The 23,550-nt window shown below is 39.6% G+C and overlaps 1 protein-coding gene across 3 annotated transcripts in view; it reads left to right on the top strand.

The window, feature by feature from the left end:
- Positions 1–23,550, top strand: part of NADK (NAD kinase) — a 48,617-nt gene that overhangs the window by 13,461 nt on the left and 11,606 nt on the right. The window contains exons 1-3 of one of the 3 annotated variants that reach the window (XM_072883691.1): positions 9,838–10,019; positions 15,219–15,432; positions 20,946–21,029. The exons of 1 other annotated variant lie outside the window; for it this stretch is intronic. In XM_072883691.1, the coding sequence (XP_072739792.1) occupies positions 15,260–15,432; positions 20,946–21,029 (257 nt within the window). In that variant the 5' untranslated portion in view covers positions 9,838–10,019; positions 15,219–15,259. Of the gene's footprint in view, positions 1–9,837; positions 10,020–10,279; positions 10,470–15,218; positions 15,433–20,945; positions 21,030–23,550 lie in introns of those variants that run through there. One more of the 3 variants, XM_072883692.1, reaches the window with a different exon arrangement.

Genomic DNA, 23,550 nt, shown 5'->3' with positions numbered 1-23,550 from the left:
CTTTTGCAAGGTATATTCCCATGATGAGCATGAAAACCACACTAAGTCCACTGTATCTGGGGTGCTGCACAATGGAATAAAATTTGACTTTGCATTGAAGCTAATGCGTCTGCTGGTTGAAAGTACCAGGCTGCAGCTTCACTGCCGCCTGGTGTTGATGCCCAATTTAGCCCGGGAACTTGGCCCACAGTGATCCATAATGCTTTGCAAGAGTAAGGGTCTTCCTCAATGTCAGGGTGTGGCCCAAGGGCAAATGAGGTACCAAAAGATAGGAATGGCAACTGCCATTCCCTTGTTATGGCTGGCTGTGGTGCCATAGTTGGGGCATACAAGTTCTGGATGATTCTAAATACTACAGTGTGGTCTTCCTTGTTGCATCAACCCTGTGAGAACACTCATCGTATCTTTTAATGATATGTGAAGATAAATCTTCACAATGAAGTAAGCTCAGGAGTAGGAAATGTTTTATATACCCTAGCCCTGTTGTGGTGAACACCTTGGAAATGCATCTAATACAGCACTAAAGAGCATGCAGCGTAAGGTATCTGGGATTTTTTTGTACCTGTTACTGTGGTTCCTCCCTGGAGAAAGCCTAGCTCTTTTCTCCTGCTCCACTCTACAGATTATAAGAATGTCATTGCAAAGGGGGTATGATGTGTTCTCCTCAAAACCTATCCTTCAGACCTGTCAATCTGAGAGAAGAAAGCTCATCAGGGTGAAGTTCTCTGAAACCTGGGGCTTCTTCCATTCTCTGATCTACTCATCCAGTAGGGCAAAGCTTCTCTAGAGACCAGCTGTTCATTTCATAAGCCTTTCATGGACTCATTAATATTGTCCGAACTTCCGGCATTGCTCTTTCTTATCATTCTAACCTTGATCCCCTGTCCTCGCCAGCTTTTTTCCTCTTATTTTTCCTGCTAGGGTCTGATTTACATAGACCCATACCTCCCTGGAGAGAGGTGGACCCGCTTTTTCCACAACAGGCTCTTCCCACCAATTCTAAGGATCAGAGGGGCTGACAGCTTCCAAGAGGATCCTACAAAAATGTTGCAAACATGACAAACTACTAACACACAAAAAGGTAAACAGACTTACATTTAAGTTTAGTATGCTGTCTTCATCTTGTCAAAGATCATCTGTATTTTTATTACATTACATCAATGGGTCATATGATTACATTCTGAGTAGAGAAACAAAATACATAACAAAACCCTATGAACAAAGTCTTAAATTGTGGGACAGATTTGCACTCCAAAATAGGAGTGCCAGCAATTACACAAAACCTACTAGGAATTTACTGGTTGCTAGTGACTTTATAGTGTGTGTAGTAGGCTGAAGTGCATAGTAAGATGCCACTTGGATGAAAGATGGTAAGCAAGCACTCAGGCCGGCATAATTTTTCCAATACATGACTTATACCAGGAAATATGCCCCACTGCATGTTTCCAGAGACCTTTGAATTTCATAGTGGTTTGGGAATATACCACTGCTATTGTTAGGGAATACTGTTACAGACAATACCCTCTTGTAAAACCTACAATGCAAACTCTTACTGCATCCTTCTGTCTCTCTTAGATGCCATGGCAAAACATGCTGTTTTCCTGAATCTTCTACGTTCATTTGTAGACGTAAAGCATGATGAGGAGATACTATTTCTTCTGTACTCTCAATCCGTACAGCCAATGTGTAAAGCGATAGCAAAACCAGCCTGGGCTGACCTAAAAATTACTTGCAGGGAACTGTCTGGGAAAGACACCAAAATGAGTTGCATCTGGCTGACGGCCAGTCCGCTGTCACAGCAGTTGTGTAAGCAGCGTTACTGAGCTTAGTTTAAAAGATCACCTTTTGCGCTTGAACCCGTTAACCTTCTGAGCTTAATTAAAAAGCTCCATTAAGAACCGTGCACCATCTCATCAGCGCTAGAGGGCACTGCTGCAACTCTTCCAGCAGCTATTTCCCGCTCGCCGGGTGCCGCGCTCCCCGCCCGCCCCCGTGCGGGTTTTGCAGCAGGGCGGAGCGGTGCGGCGGGAGCAGCAGCAATTGCGCTGCCGGGGTCACAGCCTTGTCTGGGGACCCCTGCCCTGGGGGCAGAGAGACTTCTGTCCTGAAAGGAGGCTTCTGTCCTGAGATGAGGAGAGTCCCACATCACAAAGAACAGTGTATACCATTGCTTGAGCCTGGGAAATATCTGAGAGGTGATTGCAGGCTGTAGGAATTGCGATACTAGAAGCCACGGGGAAACTGCAGAACAAGTCAAGAACGAGAACTGGTAGCACGCAAGCGTGTGTAGGGTTACATATGCGATTATAGTGTTCTGCATCCGTTCACGCACACAAGCTCAGTGTGAGGGGGAGCAGTTACTACCACGTTGACAGGCTGATGGCATTGCATTTACCCTGCCAGCGTGCACACGCTCTGCTGCGGGCTTCGTCACCGACACAATTTTTGTACCCAAGGAAGTTCTACGTGGCAATTCAAACTGGCCAAAAACTGTTTCTCCAAGTGTTTGAAAAGGGAACTATTGACTTCAGAATTTCTCATGTATTTCAAATACTTTCATATTTTAAGTCTTTTAGCAAATAAATGTTTTTAAAAGATCAGTTGCTTTAAACTTGCAAAAGATGTGAGGAAAACCTTTATCATTTACTCTGCTTTGAGTAGATAATGTGAGATTGAATGGGACTAAAAATATGTTGGAGGACACTGAAATCTATAGTGATTAGGACAATTAGAGAAATAGTCCAGAAAAAATAGATGACAATCGGTAGGAAAAAGTACTGCCTCACTTAAGAGAAACAATAAAATGCAAAAATACAAACAGGGGAAGATAAGCAGCAGTGCTTCAGCCAGGATCACGGAATTAAAACAGATGCCCAGCTAAATATGAGTCAACAATGTCATGCCACTGCAGTAAAGGCTAACACCGTACTAGGTTGTACAAATGGAATTATCCCTGCAAGCCTTGTAAAGGAACTTTCTGATGCAGTGGTAGTTCCTCAGACAGTGTAACGGTTGCAATGTCAGGTGCTGTTCTGCAAGAAAACATGGATAAATTGGAAAATGTCCAGAAGACAGCAATTAAAATATTGGAGACTTAGATCTCATGCTATGTAAGGACTGGTTAACAATAGAGGTGTTTCAATCTAAGGAAAAGAAGACCAAGAAGAAACATAAGCTTCTGTGTAAAAGGCTGTTGGAATTAACAGAATTTTTTTGTTTTCCTATGTCCCTGGTGAATAGAGCAAAAAGTGATGGAAGTTCAGAATGTACCAAGGAAGTTTTGCACTAGAAAAAGCATTGTTGTTAAGAATTGTTATTAATGTAACAATTATGAGTAACACTGAAATATATAGCCTTAGGTTGCTGTAGTGTTTCTACCATTAGCAAACGTCAAGAACAGTTTTGGTAGATGTCTGCTAGACATGACATGGATAAAATTGATCCTGCCTTGGGGCAGAGGAATGTATGACCTCTTGAGGTATCACCAAGTCCTATTTTCCTATGATTAGTTGTTCAATAATAGACTTATAAGCATGACGTTGCTGACTGGGTTACTGAAATGTTTTCTGAATAACGAACCTGTTGTCTCACAACAGGTGAATACTTGGAGACAAAACAGGAAGTGAAAGCATGATTCAGGATCAGCCATGCTTACTGGAAATCTTTGAAGGTTAGTGGGGAACGCTGCCAGAACTGGAAATGCTGGAAAGTTTGTTCTCCAGCAGCAGAGGAAGAAATCAGCAAAAACAGGAAACTAAAAAGTATCTGTTAGGTTTAAAAAGAAAACGTAGTCTTTAAGGAAGAGAGAGTGACCTGGGGGAATGAGGCGGAGACATAGGCCTGGTGGGAGATGGCAATATGCATGGATGTTATTTTGGATGGTATTTTGACTTTTTTTTTTTTTTAAATAGCTGTCTGACCACTGAATTAGGAAAATAATCTGTGAATGAAGAGGGAGGGTAAATTGGTGCCTAAGTGTAGCTAGTCGGTAATCATGAGAAAAGGTCAGTCCTACAAGAACAGACCAGTGCTGCTTTCTTGTACTTTTTCTAGTGGAAATGTCTTAGGGAAAGGAGAGGTTTCACTGGGGTCCACAGTCACTCTAAGCCTTCTGTCTGAGGTAGTAGGACCAGTAATTGTGCCCAAACCATTGTAAATGCAGGTGCAGATCTCTTGAGCGGGTCATTCTTTTATCTGAAAAATTACCTTGCTCTTTTCTATGAAGAAAAGGATCATTTAACTATAGAGCAGGCTGTTCTTTTAATATGGGGTATTTGGTAGGTATATTTCCGTTTGTGCAAAGGAAAAGGATATCTTCATCACCCTTCTGTGGCTTTCTGAGAACTAGAACAAAGGGTTTGAATGGAAGGTTTTCAAATGCATCTGTGCTCTGAGCATCTGCAAAATACAAGGGAGTTGAATACATGAAAAGGAGAATGATAATAATGTTGGGGTATAGAGAATTCTAATGCAAATGAACCAGTAGTTGGCAGAGGCTAGTCTCTTCATTTCTGTTTTTGACAGTTAGAAGGGTGTGATGTAAGGCTTATATTCAGAATTAATCCTATCTTACATTGAAGCTTTTGGATTCCAGGCTGGTTTCCTTTGCATATGTGTTGTACTGATCATATCAACTGTTTTTATACGTTTCTGTTTTCAGAATTATATTTAAGTTTTCCCTTTGCATAGATTTTTCCAAGCATTAATTCTGTCTCTTCAAGTCCATGTGGTGTTGGCATTGGCCTTAGTTTGGCTCACCTCTTGGGGAAAAGGAAGCTGGCTCCATATGACCCTTATCAGCAAATCAGGATCCAGACGCTTACTTCTGAAGTTCTTCCATCAAGATTTTAGGTTTATTAAAAAAAAAAAAAAAAGTGTAATGGTAATACCAAGTCACTGGTTAAATTCTTTCTTGTGCTATTTGATAACTGATAGGAGAGCACAAACCTAAAGGTCAAGGGAACAAAGAACCTCAGTTACAAGAAAAAAAAACAGAGGAAGAGTACCTTTTTCAATCCAGGCACTGGCTGTTTGGGGTTTTTTCACAGTGTTTAATACAAGAGTACACTCTGTAACTGCCTGATAAGCCAACCACTGCAAGAGTGCTTACTTCCAAGGCCTTTAGAGCCATATAGTAAGAAGATATCAATAACTTTGCTGATTGTGGACAACAAAGTTTTTGGACTTAGAACTGTGGTGTCTTAGGGCTGCAAGGAAACTTTTGTTAATGACCAAGCTGCAAATTGGGTCCCTACTGACTTTCAGAGCAGAAATGTGTTAAGTCATTATGAGTTAACAAGCATCAGCTGCATTGCAGTAATGAATGTGCATGTTTGCAGCGCATTGTATGACTACTTGGTACTTACTGTAGCCAGTTAGTATGTGATAAGATTTTGTTGTGGTAACCTAGACATGAGAATGAGTCTTCCATCTACATTCTCTTTGGAACAAGAACATAGTATTTCATACCCGTACAGCACTTAAGCAAGAAAAGCCTGCAGTGATAATTGGAACACTTGCTAATGACACACACTTTGCTAGTGACAAAAGCAGGGTTTGGCCGTTTTACTTCTCGTGTCACTTGTTGAACTTGTGCCTCTTGCTATTTAAAATCATTCCATAGCTGCATAATGGTCTCCAGATGTCAATGTGACTGATAACACATGACAACAAAGAGGAATTGAATGTAAAGGAACCATCTTACTCTGTTTCTTGGCTGCTGCTTATCAGACTGTTTTCAAAGTTTGGGCAGTTATGAAAGCTTGTGACCCAACTTCCTCCATTATTACAAAAAGGTCTTTATCTTACTCGTTTGACACAGGTGGCTTCTGGTAAGTAAAGGACGCAGAACAACCAGCTCCCCCTGCTATCGAGAGCCAACTAGCAGCTGAAGTTGGAATTTCAGTATCTTTTAGCTCTTTGTTATGATGATGGGGTGTGTTCCAGTGATAGCCTAGGTGATACAAATAAGCCAGTTTCCTTGAAATACTGAGAGAGTGCTAGAATTCCGTAAGGCCGGATTCTGACATCTCTCCTGTGTTCCTATCATAAATGTTGGAAGCACTGGTGGCTTGGGGGCAGGCAGCAACTGCAATTGCCCAGACCTCCCCAAACAGTCAGGGAGAAGGTATTTAATAGAAAACCAAGAGGAGTTTTTCCCTAGAGTTCCCTTTAGTCTCTCCACTTGGAATTGTGGACAACGTTGGTTTTGTCAATGTGAAAGTTTAGCCTCATAAAGGTTTAAGGGGTGTTTGACTTCAGAGGGATCCTGCAGAAAACAGAATTCCTCTGGACTGCACATCTAGCTAGGAACTTGGCTTGAAATTCAGTGCTGCAGTAGCCTGCTTGCCTATCAAACACCTTATTCTGTCTTCTCCGGGGAAACTGAAGCAACTAGAAGCTTTTCAATTTTCCAATTAATCAAGCCACTTTCCTAAAAAGAATCAAGGTGTCCCGTGAATCAAGGTCTTACCTAAAAAGAATCACTAGGTTTCCTGTGAACAGTAAAATGGTATAAGTAGACCTGGTTTTTAATTCTTATTTGTATTAGGGTAGCAACTGGAAATCCATAAAATATGGACTGCATGCTCCTCAGGCATTTCCTGTATCAGCGAGACTATGGTCTTGACAGGATTGATAAAGAGGGAAGTAATTGTTTTTATCTGTTTTGAAGGCAGAACAGCAGACTCCATTAGTCACGCAGGGAGAGACAGGAACACCTCCCAAAACAGCCCAAGCTGTATCCCAAGCTATTCTTCACAGGTCTGTCTCTTCTCTATATCCTGCTGCGAGGTAGGATGCAAGTCCTGGGTGCCTATTTGGATACCCCTCTTCACATGCTAGATTTCTCCAAAATCTCTCCACTCCCTATTACCTAAGTTTTCTTTACTGGTTGCCAACAGCTCTCAATCCTATCCTGACATTGTCAAAGACGATCTGTATCGTCAAGTGGATTGAGTGTGGGGCTACATACCGACATCCTTGATTGCTTATCTCAGCTGTGCCACAGATTTGTTAAGTCTTGTGCAAGTCCTTAAAATTAATCTAGTTCAGTCTTTAAAATTGGGATAATGACATTTACGTAATGATTGGAAGTGTTGGTAATCAGCCTGAATAATGAATGCAATGCTGTGGCATACATTTCTCTGCCTTTATGTCAGTGGCTTTGTAGTTTGTGACCACTGATAAATAGCTTATTCGTCACAGTCATGTGCCACCATTTTCAGTAGAATTTAAACTTTGTGGTACATTTTTATTTCCTGTGATTCCTCAGGAATTCTGAGTCATCAGAGACTGTTTGAAATGAAGTTTGAGAGGTAAGAACTATGTTCTTCAACCCTGTTAGGTGTTAATAGAGACAATTAGTTAATTGTTTCCTGTTCAGTGGAAATACCTTCTACTGAAGGTAAGTTTGGGTTGTAGGTGGAGACTGAACAGAGCCTCTCTGTATCGGGCACCAGTCTTCTGTGCAATTAGTCAAACAAGCAATAGCATTTTTGTGAACTTATCTTTTTTGTTCTAAAGCCAGTCAAATTATATTTCACAGAACAGAGCCTTAGTAGAAAAAAGCAGTATGTTTTTATGCTTATTTCTCAGTGTTAATGCCAGTGTGTCTCTCTAGTTTTCCCCAGTGTCTTCCCTGGGAGAAAGGAAGCACAAGCTGGATTAGAGTGCTGAGCTACACTGTTCTGATCGTGGTGTTAGGGAGGGCACGCTCAAAAGTGAACTAAGACTCTTCTGTTTCTCATCAGTCTGCAGAGGAGGGAAGAGGTGTTACCAGTCTGTCTGTTATATTCAGCCAGATCAGCAAGCAGAGCTTCCAAGGTCGCTGCTGAACCTGGGCAGCTCAGAGCTGCTGTTGTAACTGTAGCTCTTTTATAAATAGGATAGGCTCAGCTGATTAGCAGTATTATCTCCACCAATTAATGAGGATAAGTGTTCATCATGTTGCAGAGTTCATGCCTCTTGCAAAATGTTGAGCAACTGCATGAAATTACTGTGCGTGGGAAAAAAACCTGCCACTTCAAAATGTTTATTTTTTAACAGCCAATATATATTCTTGTGGAAAACGGTTCTAGTGGTGATTTATCTCTTTCATCTTACTGAATTTGGAAAAATCCATCCCAAGAGCCAACTCAAATGAAAATTTACTCCTTGGTTAGCTTTTGTAGTCGGTAATTGGGCATGGACAGGCATGGTTGCCAAAGGCACTGTGTCTGGGCATGGTTCCTCTGCTGGAACGTGTTGTTTTACTGCAGCTTTTAAGATGAATGCTTTGACTCTGTAAAACTTAGTGCTATATTCCTTCCTAGTGTCACGTTGTGTTATCCCTTTACAGTCTGAATATCTCTTTCAGCACCTGAAAGACATTTGAGTCTCCCAGATATCATTAACGTAATAGAACTGTGTATTGTTTCCTTAATTCCTTGCAGACTGGGCTCTTAATATTGTCTGGAAGGAGGATTAAAGAGAAATTGGTACTCAAAATACTGCACTTTCTAAAAAGTGGTGTAACATTGCCTATGGTATTTCCCCATGTGTAGCAACTGCTTCCCCTTTTTCAAGTTTGTCTTGTCATTTATTGACTGTCACTTCTTTGTAGCTCCCCAGTTTCCTGAAAACATAAATTTCTGCATAAAGGAAGAAGAAGAAAAAAATCCCAAATTGCCACATTCTCAAACGGTGTAACTTGTTCTCACTTTGTGGATTTATCCTGATATACAGTCAAGTGAGCTACATGTATGAGTCTGTGATATCTTTAAAGTAGTATTGGTTGAAAATGCAATTTAGAAATTAGAAAACCTGACTGGTTTGGGTAAGTGTAAAGGACTGTGTTCCTATTGGCATCCATACAGGGGCCCGATCCTATTTCTGTTGAAGTTTGTGATAAAGTTGCTGATGATTTCAAGATGGCATGCACACTGAAACCAAATACCTTGTTTTGTTTCGCCAATTTGGTGAAACAAGATTTGGTTTCAGATCAAGGACAGACTGGAAAATGGTTTCCTGCATTTCAGGAGCTTCTGTTTGTCATTGAGTGATTCCAGTATAGTAAGGTGGCATGCATTCTCAAACAGCAATTTTATGTCAGAAAGGGTATTTAACCGATTATCTAAGGGAAGATTAAGGTCAGTTTGTCACAGTTATGGCAGGGTAGAGGGGTGTGAGCGTTCAAAGTGCGTCCAAACAACTACAGCCATAGTAAAGGGATTAAAAGGTGTGGCGTGAACTGAAGGGCCGAAAGCAGTTTAATCTCAGGACAGGCACAGATCTACACATTACAGGTGAGATTACATGTCACACCTGGCATGTCTAAAATGTGCTGTAATTTAAGAGCCCAGTCCTGTACTTGCCATTGGCCACCTGAGAGATGACTGCAGAAGAAGTCATAGTATCGAGAACAGACCAAAACCACAGCAGTGCAACGCTTGGCCTCGAGAAGTCTGCACTTTGTTTAGTTTGAGGAGGATGCAATGGCTTCTCTTCAGTCGGACGGTCACTCGATCGAGGCTGTTTCGATGGATTTTGCGGCGGATGTTGAAGGGTTGTGCCTCCTTCTTAACATTTTTTTGCAACCTTCACCTGAGGTCTAATTCTAGCTCCACGCAATTTCTAAGGGAAAGTGACGAGCGAGCGAAAAAGGGGCAAAACCGCCACCGCGCAGCCGCAACGGCGCCCGCGGCTCCGCCGCGCATGCGCAGCGACGCGCCCGCTGCCGCCGCGCTGCCCGGCGGAGGCCGCGGAGCAATGTGGCCCCGCCCGCCGGGGCTGCGCAGGGGCGGGACGCCGAGCCCGAGGGCGGTGCTGTCGCGCATGCGCCCCTGCCCCCCCTGCGGGGCCGACGCTCCTGAGGAGGCGGGGAGAGGACGATGGAGGCGCGCAGGGTCTGCCGGCCCCGCTCACTGCCCGGGAGCAGCCGCCGTCGCCGCTACCACCACCACCGTCGGGCTCGACGTCCCGGCCTCTGAAGGGGCAGGGGGCGGGACGCGCCGCCGGGCAGGGGAGCAGCCGGGGGCGCGGTGAGTCGGGGGCGCCGGGGCGGGGTGAGGGCGGTTGCGCTGAGGGGAGCCCCCGGAGAAGCTCGGCCGGGCCAAGGGGCCTCCCGCGGGGCGGGGGGGGGGCGGGCGGTGCGTGTCCCCGCTGCGGGCTGCGCGGCGACCCCGCCGCGGCGCCGGGGCCGGGTGCGGGGCGGCCCTGCCGGGGCCGCTTGGGCTCCCGTGCCCTGGCGCCAGCGCGGAGCGGGTGGGAGCCGCGCCGCCCGCATCCCCTGCGGCTGGTCCAGCGGGCCGGCCCGGCCCGGAGCCGCTCGTTTCCCGCGGCGGGGGCAGCCGCGTCGGGCGGCGCTGGGAAACTGCGGGCTGTCGGTCCCTCGGCGGGCTTCCAGGTAATGCTTGCAGACCCAGGAGGACTGTTCAACCGGAATACGCCGTCGGTGCGCTGTGGTAACGTGAGCGGTAAGGAGCCCTGAGGTAAGATAGTTTCCTAAAAGGATAACAAGTAAAACCACTTAATCTGGCCCGCGGTCTCCTGGTCACACATCAAGCTTGTGCGATTCACCTCCTCGTTTGTTTGTTTTAACATCCACGTTTCTGGCTAAAGGGACGGCTGTGAGTTTTAGGTTATTAATGCCTGTTCCTTGGTATTGTAGGTGAGTGTGTTGGCGTTTCCGAAGGGGAAGGGTTAACAGATGGACTTATTTTCCCAGGGTGTTTAGCACGTGATAGTCATACTATCTGGTTTTTAGTAGAGATAGCACTTGAGCGTGGAATCAAAAAACACACTACTAAATTTCAACTGCTGTCAGACCACTAAATTTCAATATGTTTGTTTTTTTTTTCCCCTTTAGGCACACTAGAATACAAAGCTCTAAACTAAACCAAAAAGGAGGTTTTGTCTACTCAATACAGTTGTTCTTTCTTTTTTGGGTGAGAGGAGGTTTAGTGTCTTAGGGACAGAGTCATGTGCATGTAAACTCTACGGGAGTGCTTTCTTCAGCAAAATAAACTTCTCCACAGAACTAAGTGATTAAGCAAACAGGGGTCTGTGGCAATGGGGAAAGTGGTACCATTTTGGGTTATAATATTGTCCTCTTATGCCTTGAGACAAGGTTCATAATAAGATACGAAATGAGGGGGTTTTAATGGCTGATGCAATTTCTAAGAAATTAGTAGAAATGCTGCAGCCTTGAAGGCATGTTAAGTGTAGTGTGAGTACGTGGTCAGGATGGACCCGGCAGTAATCCTCTAATCACCATGATTTAGGGCAACACATTTGACAGGAAAAGTTTGTTACAAAATAATAGCTTACAAGCATGCTAAGTAAAAAAAAAAACAAACTAAATTGCTTGATGAGTTGCTACCTTATGCTCATTGTGTAGCTGCTTGCATGGAAAGATCATATTTCCTTGGATGCTATTCAGATGCGATCAAACAGTGGAGAAGATGGCTTTTTAAGATGCAAGCACACATAACTCTTACTTGGCCACCTGGATGTGGGTTACATATATACGAAAGCTTAGTAGAATTGTTTCAGACTTCCTTTGTAACTAGAACTCTTACAGTCGATCTGGAGTGTGACTCCTTACTAATATCTGAACAGCGTAGTAAAGCTTTGGGGATGTTGTGGTATAGTATCCTTCCATATAAAGATGGTTTGATGAAAACTCTTTGAGTTCTGGTTCATGGGAGTGTTCATTTATAACGGCAGAGAAGTTGAAGATGGGAAACTACAGTAAAAGGTTGGATACACGAGAGGTGACGCGACCGGCTGCTTTGTGTCACCATCACAGATATTTAACATTAAATGTTAACACTTTGTCAATTGTCCTTCATTCTGTAATGCTGAACTTCTAAATATTTTTTTGACTTTTTTGACTTGTTTTTTCAATTTTATTTTGACATGACTTAGACCAGAGCAGCCTTTTCACTAGTTTGTTGACATGCACTTAAAGTTTTTGGATCTAATCCTGGAAGCTGTTCAGTGATAGTTTTGTCCTTATGTCAAGTCTGCTTATTTAATAAAGGTATTGTAAGGGAACGTGAATTAAACAGCACATGGTGTAAGCTGTAGTTAAAACATCCTGAATTGGAAAGTATTACATGGAAGGAATATCAAGTTCTTAGGCTGTATTTAGTAGGTCTGTACACTGTCTTACTTCCAGTTTTGTGCTAATCTGATTTTCTTTACCGGCAGCATCTGTCAGATGAAGATACTTCAAAGTCACTTGGAAACACACCTTATTTATTGCTTGCTATATAAATTGTTGTTCTCTGCACCTCTTAGTTAAGGGTGATGCTAACTGCCTGGGCTTGTTCAATTTTTGTGTGTGCCCATTTTGCAGTGCAGATTTTTAAGAAATAATTACTTATCATTCTGACTTGAGAGTGGATGCATAGTGCAGATATGTGTATGTGGATATGTGAATATCTTTGAGAAATATGCTGTTGGGGATAGGTAAGAGAAGATGAGAGTCTGCTCACTACTGATTTGCACTCTCAATACTTCTGAAATAGTCTAGCAGCAGTCTGTGTTGAGAGCTAACTAATGATATAGATAAAAACAACTGTTTTATATATTTCCTAGGGTAATTCTGTGAGGACAGAGTTTCTTTTGGAAATACCTGGTTTCTAAATTTGATAATAAAACACAGTTGCAGTGGTTGTTGGTATCTGTGTTTTCTCCTCCACCAGTTCAGTGTATTTTTTTTCTTGTCTGGATTATTCTTGAGGAGCTGATCTCCTCCATTGATGAAAAATTATCTCCAGCATTTTTATTGGCTAATTCTACAAAATGGAATGTATTCATGTATACTAAGCATTAACTTTGACTCACTATAATAGTTTTGGTTAATATTAGCTAAGAGCATGGTACTCCAGTAATTACAGATCTGACTAGATCTTTACTTAAAAATCAGAAAGATGGTAAAGTATGCGGAAGTCTGGATATATAAAGATGCTGGAGAAACCTGTTTGGACCCTATGAAATTGATATACCAAACACAAGAATGATTTCAGGTTATAAAGAATAATCCTTAGATTTAAAAGTAAAAATTAAGGTATTAGATTTTTTTTTTTAAGATATGTTGATTGATAGGCCTTTAAGAAGTGCATTACAAGTGTGAGTAGATACAAACAAATGGTAAATGACTGTCTAGTTTTCTAACTTCCTTTATGGCTTTTTTAAAAAATTATTTTAAAATCTGTTGCATAAAGCCCTCTTTGTTAAAATTCAGAACTTAAAATTTCAAGTTCTTCCTTTATTTGACGAGGAAGACTGTTAATTCAGAATCCAGTTTTCATGGGGGGAATGAGAGGAATCCATCGGAAATGTTTGTTCAAGTCTATCTGGAGTCTCTGAAGTAAAAACAGTGGGCTAGTTTAGGTTATGGTTTAAAGAACAAACAATGTAAGAACTTTCCTCATGCACACACAGATGCTGAAAGACCCTTTCCATTCAGATACTGAATATCTCATTTTAAAGTCACTTATTTTCTGAAACTCGGATATCTAAATGACTGGTTATTCAGAAATAACCAGCCAGAGATGTATTCCTGAAGCTTGATGAGGTTGTGATAAAAGGTAATACAAATTAAAATTATTAAAAATAATTTATATTGTTTGAGTTGGATTTTACAGTCTGTTTTACATATGTACTTGCATGATCAGAGTAATTATGTGCATAAGTCAACTAACTGGCACAAAATTTATATTGAGCTTAAAGTTGTCTAAAAATAGAGTTACGTTTTTTTTTCTAATTTTTGCTGTAAAAAATTATAAATGTGTTGAAATGACTATTTCCCAAGTCATGGTCACAGGTGATACTAAGCAATGAGTAACCAACAACTAAACATTGATATCTTTACAAGTGCAGGATCTTATAAATTATTAATGGATGGCAGTAATTCTACCTCTTTATAGTGGTGTTCTCTTAGGGTAAACGTAATCTACAGTAGGAGTAAACGTATTTTTTAATTTGATTAGGTGGTGGTTCTGTCTTATTTAGTAATGAGCCAGTGCTCATTCTAAAATTACAGCTTCATTTTATTGATGCTTTTGTTACCTAAAAGTTGGAATGCTGTGAAACGTAATACTTGTAAAATTGCGGCAATTGGCATCCTCTGGTAACTTTACAGCCATTATTCTGTGAGCATTTTCCAGAGCCACAGTCCATTGTAATGGTTACAATGATGTTATGGTCCATTCTCTCTATAGGATACAGTGGGAAGCACATGCAAAGTGATGAAACTGTTTTAAAAACATCTTCAAATTTTTAATGAACGAACTTTTTCCCCGTGTTGAAACCAACTGACTTGAGAAATGTACTGTTCCTCTAGACTGCATTATCTTAAATACTATTTGTTTGTACTTCATTGTTTATTCATACACTGAAAGTTGCTTTCTATTTATGTTCTGATAAGGCTTCTACTTGGCTCAACTAAAGATGAGAACTTACATATGGGATTTCTAGTACTTTTGGGGAAGGATGGGTATTTAAAGTTTGGGGTTTGGTTTGGGTTTTTTTTTACTTCTGCAAAATTGCTGTCTAGCCAGGTGTTTATCTTTTGTGCTGATTATTTGCGGAAGTTAAATACTTCACATTTGTCCTTATTTAATCTTGTTTGTTTTGGACCATCTCTGCAGTTTGTCACAAATGATTTAAGAATTTCAGTATTGTCCTCCAACTTGTTTTTGTCTCTTCTCAGATTGGTATTAATCTCATTTTTGTGAAGAACTGAAGTTTATTAAGGTTATCTCTATCACATTATTTTTTTTGCTTACTTTGACAGCTTTTATTGTGTTGTAGCTTAGACTATTCTAGTTTTATTTGTTCAATGTATATATCACCTAATAGGAGACTCTATAGGTTTTCCTGAGTCTTGATTCCTTGGCAAATATTTAAAGCTTTTCTTCCTCTTCAGTATCTAAAATAAATTTATTTTATCTCATGTATAACTGGGGATGTGAATCCGTGCTGGTCTTGGAACAACTTTGTATTGAGCCTCTTCTAAATCTGGGAACATATGTGTTTTAATTCTGGTCGTCTTTCTTTCCAGTGTCTTCTGATTACCTTGAAGAACTGCTCAATTGCCCAGATCCTTTCGAGAAGTGTTTATCAAAGTGTGTGAACTCAGTGTTTAATGCTTACTCTATTAGCTTTGCTAATACTGAGATTTTTTTCTCTCTCCTCCCTCTCCTGTTTCTCCTGGTGTTTTTCCACAGGAATTGAATTTCTCTCTCACCGAGGTTCCTTCACTTCCAGTATGGAGATGAATCGAGAAAAACTGTGTACCAGTAAGGCTGATGTGAGCTCAGATTCTGCTTATCATTGCTCAACATGTCATGATGATGAGGAGTGGAGCAATACTAGCCGGGGACGAGCTAAGTCACGAAGTTTGTCTGCTTCACCAGCCCTAGGAAGCACCAAAGAATTCCGGTATGGCTCTTGGTTCTTCCTATTGTTGCTACCTTTAAGAAAAATGGGGAAAAAAAAAAAAAATTCTAGATTTTAATTGTCACTCCTCTTTTTATATAACCATAGTCTTGCAGCTGTGACAAGTGGTAACGAACAGAAATAAAAATAGTGTTTTGCAGTAATAAATAGAGAGGGAGATGATTAGTGAACCATCCTATTGTGGTCCGTGCTGTGAAAAGAACTTGATTTTCTGACGTAGCCATGTAGGTGGTCATCTCTAAACTGACAGTCATGTAAATAGGTTCTGGCTGGTTGTGAGGCCTGCCTTCTGTTTCAGTCTTTCTTGGGGGATCTTAAACTGCTTTTTGTAGATATTTCAGCAACATTCTGTATGTGCATATACAGCTTCAGGAAAGACAACGTGTTACTATTTGCTTTGTATATGCTATTTAAATGCTGTCTGAAGTGAGTATGTCAGAGTCTGGATTCAAGGAAGTGCTTGCCTTTAGAAATGGTTATATGAAATGTAGCAGATCCTTTTTTTTGAAGACAAACTGTACATAAAACTATCTGTAGTATCATGTATTGAAATTATTTCTTCGTAAGAAAGTTAGTTAAGAAAGTATTGGTACATTTCTAGCTATGAGAAGTTCTCAAAGTATAAAAGCTTAGAAGGTTATTGTTTATAAGCAGATAAACACAAAATATTAATTTTCAAATTTGAGGAACCCATTGTGCCCAAGTACTTGACTTCCAGGGTTTTGGGGTAGATTTGAACTTTGAATACTATGATATTTTTCATATTTCAACCTTGCTTCAGAAGTTTTAATTTACCTTCCAGAAATAAAATACAAATGCATCTGTACAGAGCTATGTTAATTCATAGCTTGATAGTCGCTCAGGTCACAAGAAAGGAGCAGTTTTGTGCTTGGTTCCAGATCTTTAATTAGGAGGCAGAACTTTACCTTTTGCTCAGCAAGTTGCTTTTAAGGGGTTCTTAAAGTGGACTTCGAAAGGTCATTTGTCCAAAATGAAGGCAGGAAGTTAAAGGTAGAGGGTAGATTAAGAGCAGACCTGTAATCAAAATGGCATGGCTGTCAAAACAGGTATCTGCAGAGTTCGTAGTGTCAAAAAAGAATAAATCAACAGCACAGACACTTCTGCAAATTTTTACAAATGCTCTAGCTAGAGCTCTAGTGCTGTGTATTAAAAACCTGTATGAGTATTTAGGTGACATGGTAATGTGAGGCAGAACAAAGTAAGTTTGTGCTTGCAGGTTGTTTCACAGCAGTGAGAAACGCCCATTTTTTTCTTTGAGCCAAATTTCTAATGTCGTTGCAAGGCTCTCTTGTCATGTGGACAACCTGGATAGAACTTTTGATTCTGTGATCTTTGGACCCGTTGTAAATATTGAATAGCGTGCTGTGGTAGCAGCGTGTCTTGAACTTGTGGGAAGCATAGCAGAACTTTACCTTACATTGTGACCCTCTATAAAAGCACGGACAGAATCATGGAGGAGTTTCTCAACAGCTGAAATTATCGTCCAGAGTTACTGCTTTGCTGGTAGGAATGCTCTTGCAAGGCAGAGCATGTATGGGTGAGGCTGAAGATCGCAGGGGGAAGCTTTATGGTGAAGGGAGGCATAAGAAAAGCCTTTATCTGAAGAGGCTAAAATGTTAGGGAAAATAAGTGCTTTGCATATGTAGTTCAGAAAGTCAGTGTAATTTAATGCTTTTGGAGAATGTTCACAAAGGAGTGTGCTCTGACTGTACTGTTCTAGCTACTATGTTGTGTGTCATAGTCAATACGTAGGACTTTACGTGAAAAGCATGCTGTAAAACTGGCGTTTTTTCCCTTCTACACTTAAACCTTTAAGAAGGTAGACTTCAGTCAACCTGTATAAAAGACCATGTGGTCTGAATTTTTGTGTATTATTATCTTCTAGCTAAATAACTACTTTTTCTTTTTTAAACTAGAAGTGATCTTTGTATACTCTCCCCATTGTGGGTTTGAATTAGGGTTATCGTTCCTGATTTTTCATTGAGATTCTCTGCATTCATTCACAGTCTCTCTTCAGTTTAGTGCAAAATTGTTGCAAGGCATTTTGCAGAATGTCAGAAAGTGATCTCAGGCTTGCTATATAGTATTTAGATTGAAGTAGTTGCCTGTCTGCTTTGAACTGGCAAGTATATTTTCCTGAAAGATGTAGGATTTCCAGTGCCTTGCTGCTCGTTCTTAGCAAAGACAGTCTTACTACAAACAACTTTAAATTCTGTTCACTCAAACATTTTACCTTCTGTTGATTGAATGGTACATAGATTGAGTGCTAATAAAACCAGGTAACATCTCAACTGAAATGTATACCAATTATTAATTAGAGCTTGCAGAGAAAACTTTGTTTGAATGTCGTGAAAGTCAGATGCGTCTATTTAATGCCTCTTGTAAGAACAGAGTTTAGCCAGTTGTTGAGTGGCATGGAATAATGACCTGTGTTGAAAGAAGGCAAAAAAGACAGTTATGTGGGAGAGGCTTGAGTGGAGCAAGAAGTGGGAGGTATTCTTGCCATGGTGTTATTTAACTGTCCCGATTTCAAGTGTAATTGTTCACAAGCAGACAGAGACTTACATTCCTTTACACATATTGGTGCACACATTAATCTCTAATTATGTCAGTCCTTGCTCATTTTTCTGTTTTGATATAGATAAGGTAAACTTTAGGAAACATTTAGTAATATTCATCTCTGACTGGATTAGTCATGCCTGGACTTACAAATGGAAAAAATTACTTGGAAAACAAATATGACTTCTATGTGTTCAATGTAGGAAATTAAATACTCATTTTCATTATTGGAATTCAAATCTTACACAAGCATATTTTCTTAGACATGGAACAAATAAGATCTTGCTGTTATTCCTTAATTATACCTTTTTAACCCGTCATCTGTTTTTGAGTTTTATTAGATTTCTGAGGGGTTTTTTAGTATTAAGAGTGAATCATCAGGCTGGTCTGAGCTACTTTATAACATACACAATAGAAGGCAGCGCAGTAATGATTTGTTACTGCCAAGCAACAGATTAGTTACCAGTTCTTGTGTTAATTGAATTAAGCACAGGAAAGGCATATTTCCCATTCTTTTTAATGGAATAATTCTAATAGCTTTTACATAATGTTTCAACAGTTACATGACTTGAGTAAGTTTTACTCCCATTTACAGATTTGCTGAAGGAGGTGGGAGGGAGGTAAGGCAGAACAGTTCTGACTTGGTCCAGATAATCTCATCCTAGAGCTAGGAATAATCCTGTGTTCTGGGTGGGATTTAAGTTTGAGGATAAATGACATTTCAGAGCTCCTGTTTATTTGAAGACAAAGATCATATTAGCTCTTATTAGGTAAAGAAATGGAAAAAAATAGCATTTTTTTCCTACCTATTCAAATAGCATTTTTTCTACCTCTTGGTTGTCTCTACCTGCCTTAATCTCAGCCCGGGATGTCTTCTGTGCATCTTCCAAGAGATTAATAGGTACTCCTCAGCTGAAATGACTGAATTATTACCCCAGTCTTTCTCAGCAGTAAAAACACAGAAATTTTGCAGTCTTCAGTAATTTCAGTCAATAGTGATTGATTTTGTGTTTGTAAATTTCTGTATTATCTTAATACCTAGAAAAAATGTTTTTGGTTAGTAAAAGCTCTGCTTAAATAGCTTGTTTTAGCGAAGTCAAAATCTTGGATTCTATTTCTTTGTGGGTAATGGCAAGAAAAGGGAACTGATTTGAATGTAATCTGTAAAAGGCAAATGTGGGTATTGGGGGCAGGGGAGAAAACAAAATAAAAACCTAAGATGACCTAACATAGTATGTAATAAAATTAACTAAGGCCTGGTACTGCAGATATATATCTCCATATACCTTAGAAGTGAAGGATTTGTGTTTTATTAATTTAAGTGCAAAGATTTAAACAACAAAAAAAGTGTTTAAATGATCGGGACACCATTACTGTGACTTGACTGCGGCAAAAAAATCTGAAGGTATTGCCTCGGTGTTGGAGATTTCATTGTAAACGCTTGTCAAGACTTACACTGGGAAACCTAATTTATATATGTTACTGTACCTTATTGAGATGAATAGCACTCATTAAGCTATTTTATGTGTATTTACACCAGATTTAGTCATTCTGAATGTCCTGCTCTAAAATTGTGTGCTCGTAGACAAGATGTAGTGCTTCAAGAAATATAGAAAAGAAAGTATAGTGGTTATTGTGTCTGCAGCAGTGAAGCTGATGTCACTTAGGAATTGATGCAGACTAATCCTTTATACACACTAATGACACACAACTAACAATCATTGTAGGTTTTTTTTGCTGAGAACATGGCCTGAAAACAACAGTTTTGGGCTTATTTTTTTGACTGTATGCTTAGTTGTTTGCTTGGTCACTGTCAACAGAAATTAATGCATGCCAAAATGTTATGGAAGAGAAAGTGCTTATGCTATATAAACAAAAGCCCTGGCTTATGTTTTGTATTTTAATTAATTGATTAAGCACACTTGTTAAGTGAAGGTTGTGAGTACTGAATTACATAACAAAAACTGAACCTGCTGCTCTTTCGCTCAGCTAGTGTTACTGCAGAGATATTTTGAGTTTCTTTTGCATGTTGCCACAAGTCTCTCATTTGGTAATTTCTCAATGTTACTTAGTAACTTCCTACAAAATCTGAAATGTTCAGTCAACTACTGCTCAAGTACCTGGTTGGGTACTCAAAGTGTTAAATACTTTTTTATGCTATAATCTTGGCTATTATTTAGGATACAACAAATTGAGGCGTTTGAAAAATGTGTCCTTTAGTTATTTAAATTCTTTCTTACTCTAGCTTAAAAAAAATTAGAGGTTTTTTAATATGTAAGAATTACTTAGCTAATTCTGAAACAGGAATTATCTGTGCTTTGTTTCTTAAACATAGGATTTTTTCCTTTTCACAGTAGTGAGATCTTGAAAATGGATTATTTTTTTATAACTTGGGATTTATCTACATGTTTTTTTGGTCTCTCTGAGAGACACTTGTACTGTTCTGTATTGTAATGTCCAGAAGAGTTGAGACTAAATAGAATCTTTACGGGCTTGAAATGAATTCACAGAACCAACTTGAGAAAACTTGACCATGTCTTCTTTGGGGCTGTGATGCTTTCTTTGTGCAAAGTGAAGATGAAATGAATACAAGAAGAATACGTGTCTGGTACTGATATTTAGGAAGTGATTACTCAGTATGTGGAGGTGATAAACTGTGAGCGAGGCTTAGATTAAAATCGCTTTCATGGAGTAGGTACAGGAGTTAAGTTTTAGATTTGAAATGGGAGAGCTAATACGTGTAAAATTACATTGGCTGGTCAACCACAAATGTAGGTTTAACAAACATACTTTGCCCTGTATTGTCTAGTGCAAATTTTTCAAAGAAGTGGTTTTGGTGGTTGGGGAGCTAATTATACCCAGTTTGTCATCACATTTCTTTTACTTATTGATTATTTTTATATATATGTATTTAGGAGAACACGCTCCTTGCATGGACCATGCCCAGTGACCACATTTGGACCAAAGGCCTGTATGCTGCAAAATCCTAAAACCATTATGTAAGTATTTGTCAAACGAATGGTATTATGCTTAGTCTATGTGGAAGAAGAAAAGTTTGCTTTTCCACTATTCACCCCCTAGTCAGCATTGTTTGTATTTTACCTGATATTTAGAGACTTCCATGTTGCTTGGTTGCCAGCTTGGAGTCTGCATTGCCAAAATTGGCCTGCCATTTTTATCACACCTTGACCATTTAAAAAGTCAGTCTGAGAGAAGAACGGATAGCACTGCTCAACTGTATTCTCAAGTAAAACCCCATTAGATGTGCATTAGCTTGATCTGCACGTTGAAAAGTATAATATGGGTTTGAATGTCATTGGTTTTTTTTGTTTTTTTTTTTCTCCCAAGGGATGATAGAGCATAATTGGTATTTCTCTGTACGGATTTACAGTGGTTTTGCCGCTTGGAATACTTCCTGCAGGATAACAGACATAAAAGGAAATTAATTTTACTGGTTTTACATTACTGATTCATGTGGTGTTCTTAGGCCCGTTATCTACTACCTAAACTAACGGGAGTTTTCTCACAGCTCAGTATATCTATTTTGGAAAAAAAAATAAACCATTCCACATAAAAATACGGCAGGGCACGTGAATAGTATTGAGTACTGAAGTTTTGTTTAGACATGGTTTGCATAATGTGCAATCCATAGTTTGATGTCAACAATGTCATAAACACTTTCCAACATAATTGACAGTAAACTCGCCATGTGTATTAAACACCCTTGTAGCAATCTAATTACGATACAGAGAAGCTATTGGTAGCATTTTGTTTATTCCATCAACTTGAAATACATAAAGAATGGTGTTTCTGAATGATAGAGGAACAAAAATTTTTATGGACAACACAAGGAAAGGAGGAGAAGTTGTTGTGTGTACTGTGAAATCTGAGGAAAGCCTTTCCCCTCTCTTGGTATTATGCGTTTGAGCTAGTAGTTTGTATTTGATCTATGGCACTTTCAGTATATGAATATCATTAGGCAAGTTTGCTTCCAGACTCTGGCGATTAAATTTATGTGAAAATAAGGGTTGGTTTCTGCTTAGCAGGTGTATAAACATTTTAATTTTGTAGGTTGGGTGGTATAAAAGTGTTGCTTTTTACACCATTTATTATATACTTACTAAATGGTGTCCCAACTTGGTCAAACGAGGAATGTCAGGGTTCTACAGATTAACCAAGTTAACAGTCCCTATTTTTGTCACTTTAAAAAGTTTTATTTCATTGTTCTTTCAGTTAAACATAAGGTATTTGAGTTAAGTATTTATTTGCCTAAATCTTTACCTAAAGAGTAGCAGTCTTCCTCAAAACAGGTTGGTGGTATCCTACCTTTTCCTACAAAGGTATGGTGGAAATCTTGCAGTGTACAGTAACTCTTCGCTTCCTCATTCTTTCTGTCTGTTCTAAAGTTGGTGGCTTGGAGTGCTGCAGTTCGTCTGAAACCCCAGCTTGTGTTGTATGTTTACCCACCTGACTGTGATGAACACGCTCCTCCCCATGGGCTGGGCCAGTGTGGTACAATATAATGATAGTGTCAAGATCAGTTGAGTACAGAGGCTGCAGGCAATACTAAACGCACACTACTTGCCAGGGAAAAGACTGCTTATGCAGTGTTCAGAATAGCTGGGGAGAAAAGGGTGCGCTCAGGTTATTGAAGGAAAGGACTATTTGCAGATGAAATTGTAAATTACTGTTCTTACTATAGGTAAGGGGGTTTTTGTGGCTTCTAAAAACAAGCAAAACCTTCTTGTTTGGGTTTTTCTTCTCTACTGTCAGTAATATTGTTAAACTCTCTTCACTGGAGAGAATTTTTTAAAAGAAAATTTTAGGTTTTATGTACTGGCATAAGTTAGTGAAGGTCTTGGTATCTCTTTAAGTGCTAGTGTTGATGACTGTATTGAAAAAACCTGCTTTCCAAAGACTGTTATATAAGATGACCAGATGAATTCAATGGCTATTCAGTGAAAACAGAGTCAGGTGCTTGTGTCGTTGAGGAGAGGGGAGGTCAAATACCTGGTTTTAAACTCTTTTTTGAAATGGGATTTTCCTTATGAAATCTTGCCTCTGAAGATCTGTAATAAACATTTTATAAAGGATTTTTCTGTAAAGCCTCACAACTTTTTATTGGGACTGATTGAAATACTTAACTGGGAAAAAAAAATTCAGAGAAAAATGTTTTCTTTTGAGGTAACAGTTTATTAATAAGTGACAAAAGCCTCAGCCTTTTTTTTTTGAGCTGTTGCATTTGCCTGACTCCTGGAAAGAAACATGAAGATCTTAAAGCATGTTATGAATAATCTTTCATTTAGTAGGACTACGTGGAATTGGTGAGTACAGCTGAAACAGGCAGTCTTTTGTTTGAATGAAATCTGTGTTAGTTCTAGGTTTATTAAGTGAAAAGCAGTGCTGCAATCTTTAGTTCTTTGACAGCTTTAGAAGATAGCCTAATCATCTTGAAACAGTTTTGGGGGTAGTTTCTCTATGTGTATTTTTTACCTTTTAATGGTATTCAGATTTGAGGAA

The sequence above is a fragment of the Ciconia boyciana genome, chromosome 19, assembly GCF_034638445.1.
Source record: "Ciconia boyciana chromosome 19, ASM3463844v1, whole genome shotgun sequence".
Lineage (NCBI taxonomy): Eukaryota > Metazoa > Chordata > Aves > Ciconiiformes > Ciconiidae > Ciconia > Ciconia boyciana.
This window is presented reverse-complemented; position numbering and strand designations above follow the sequence as displayed.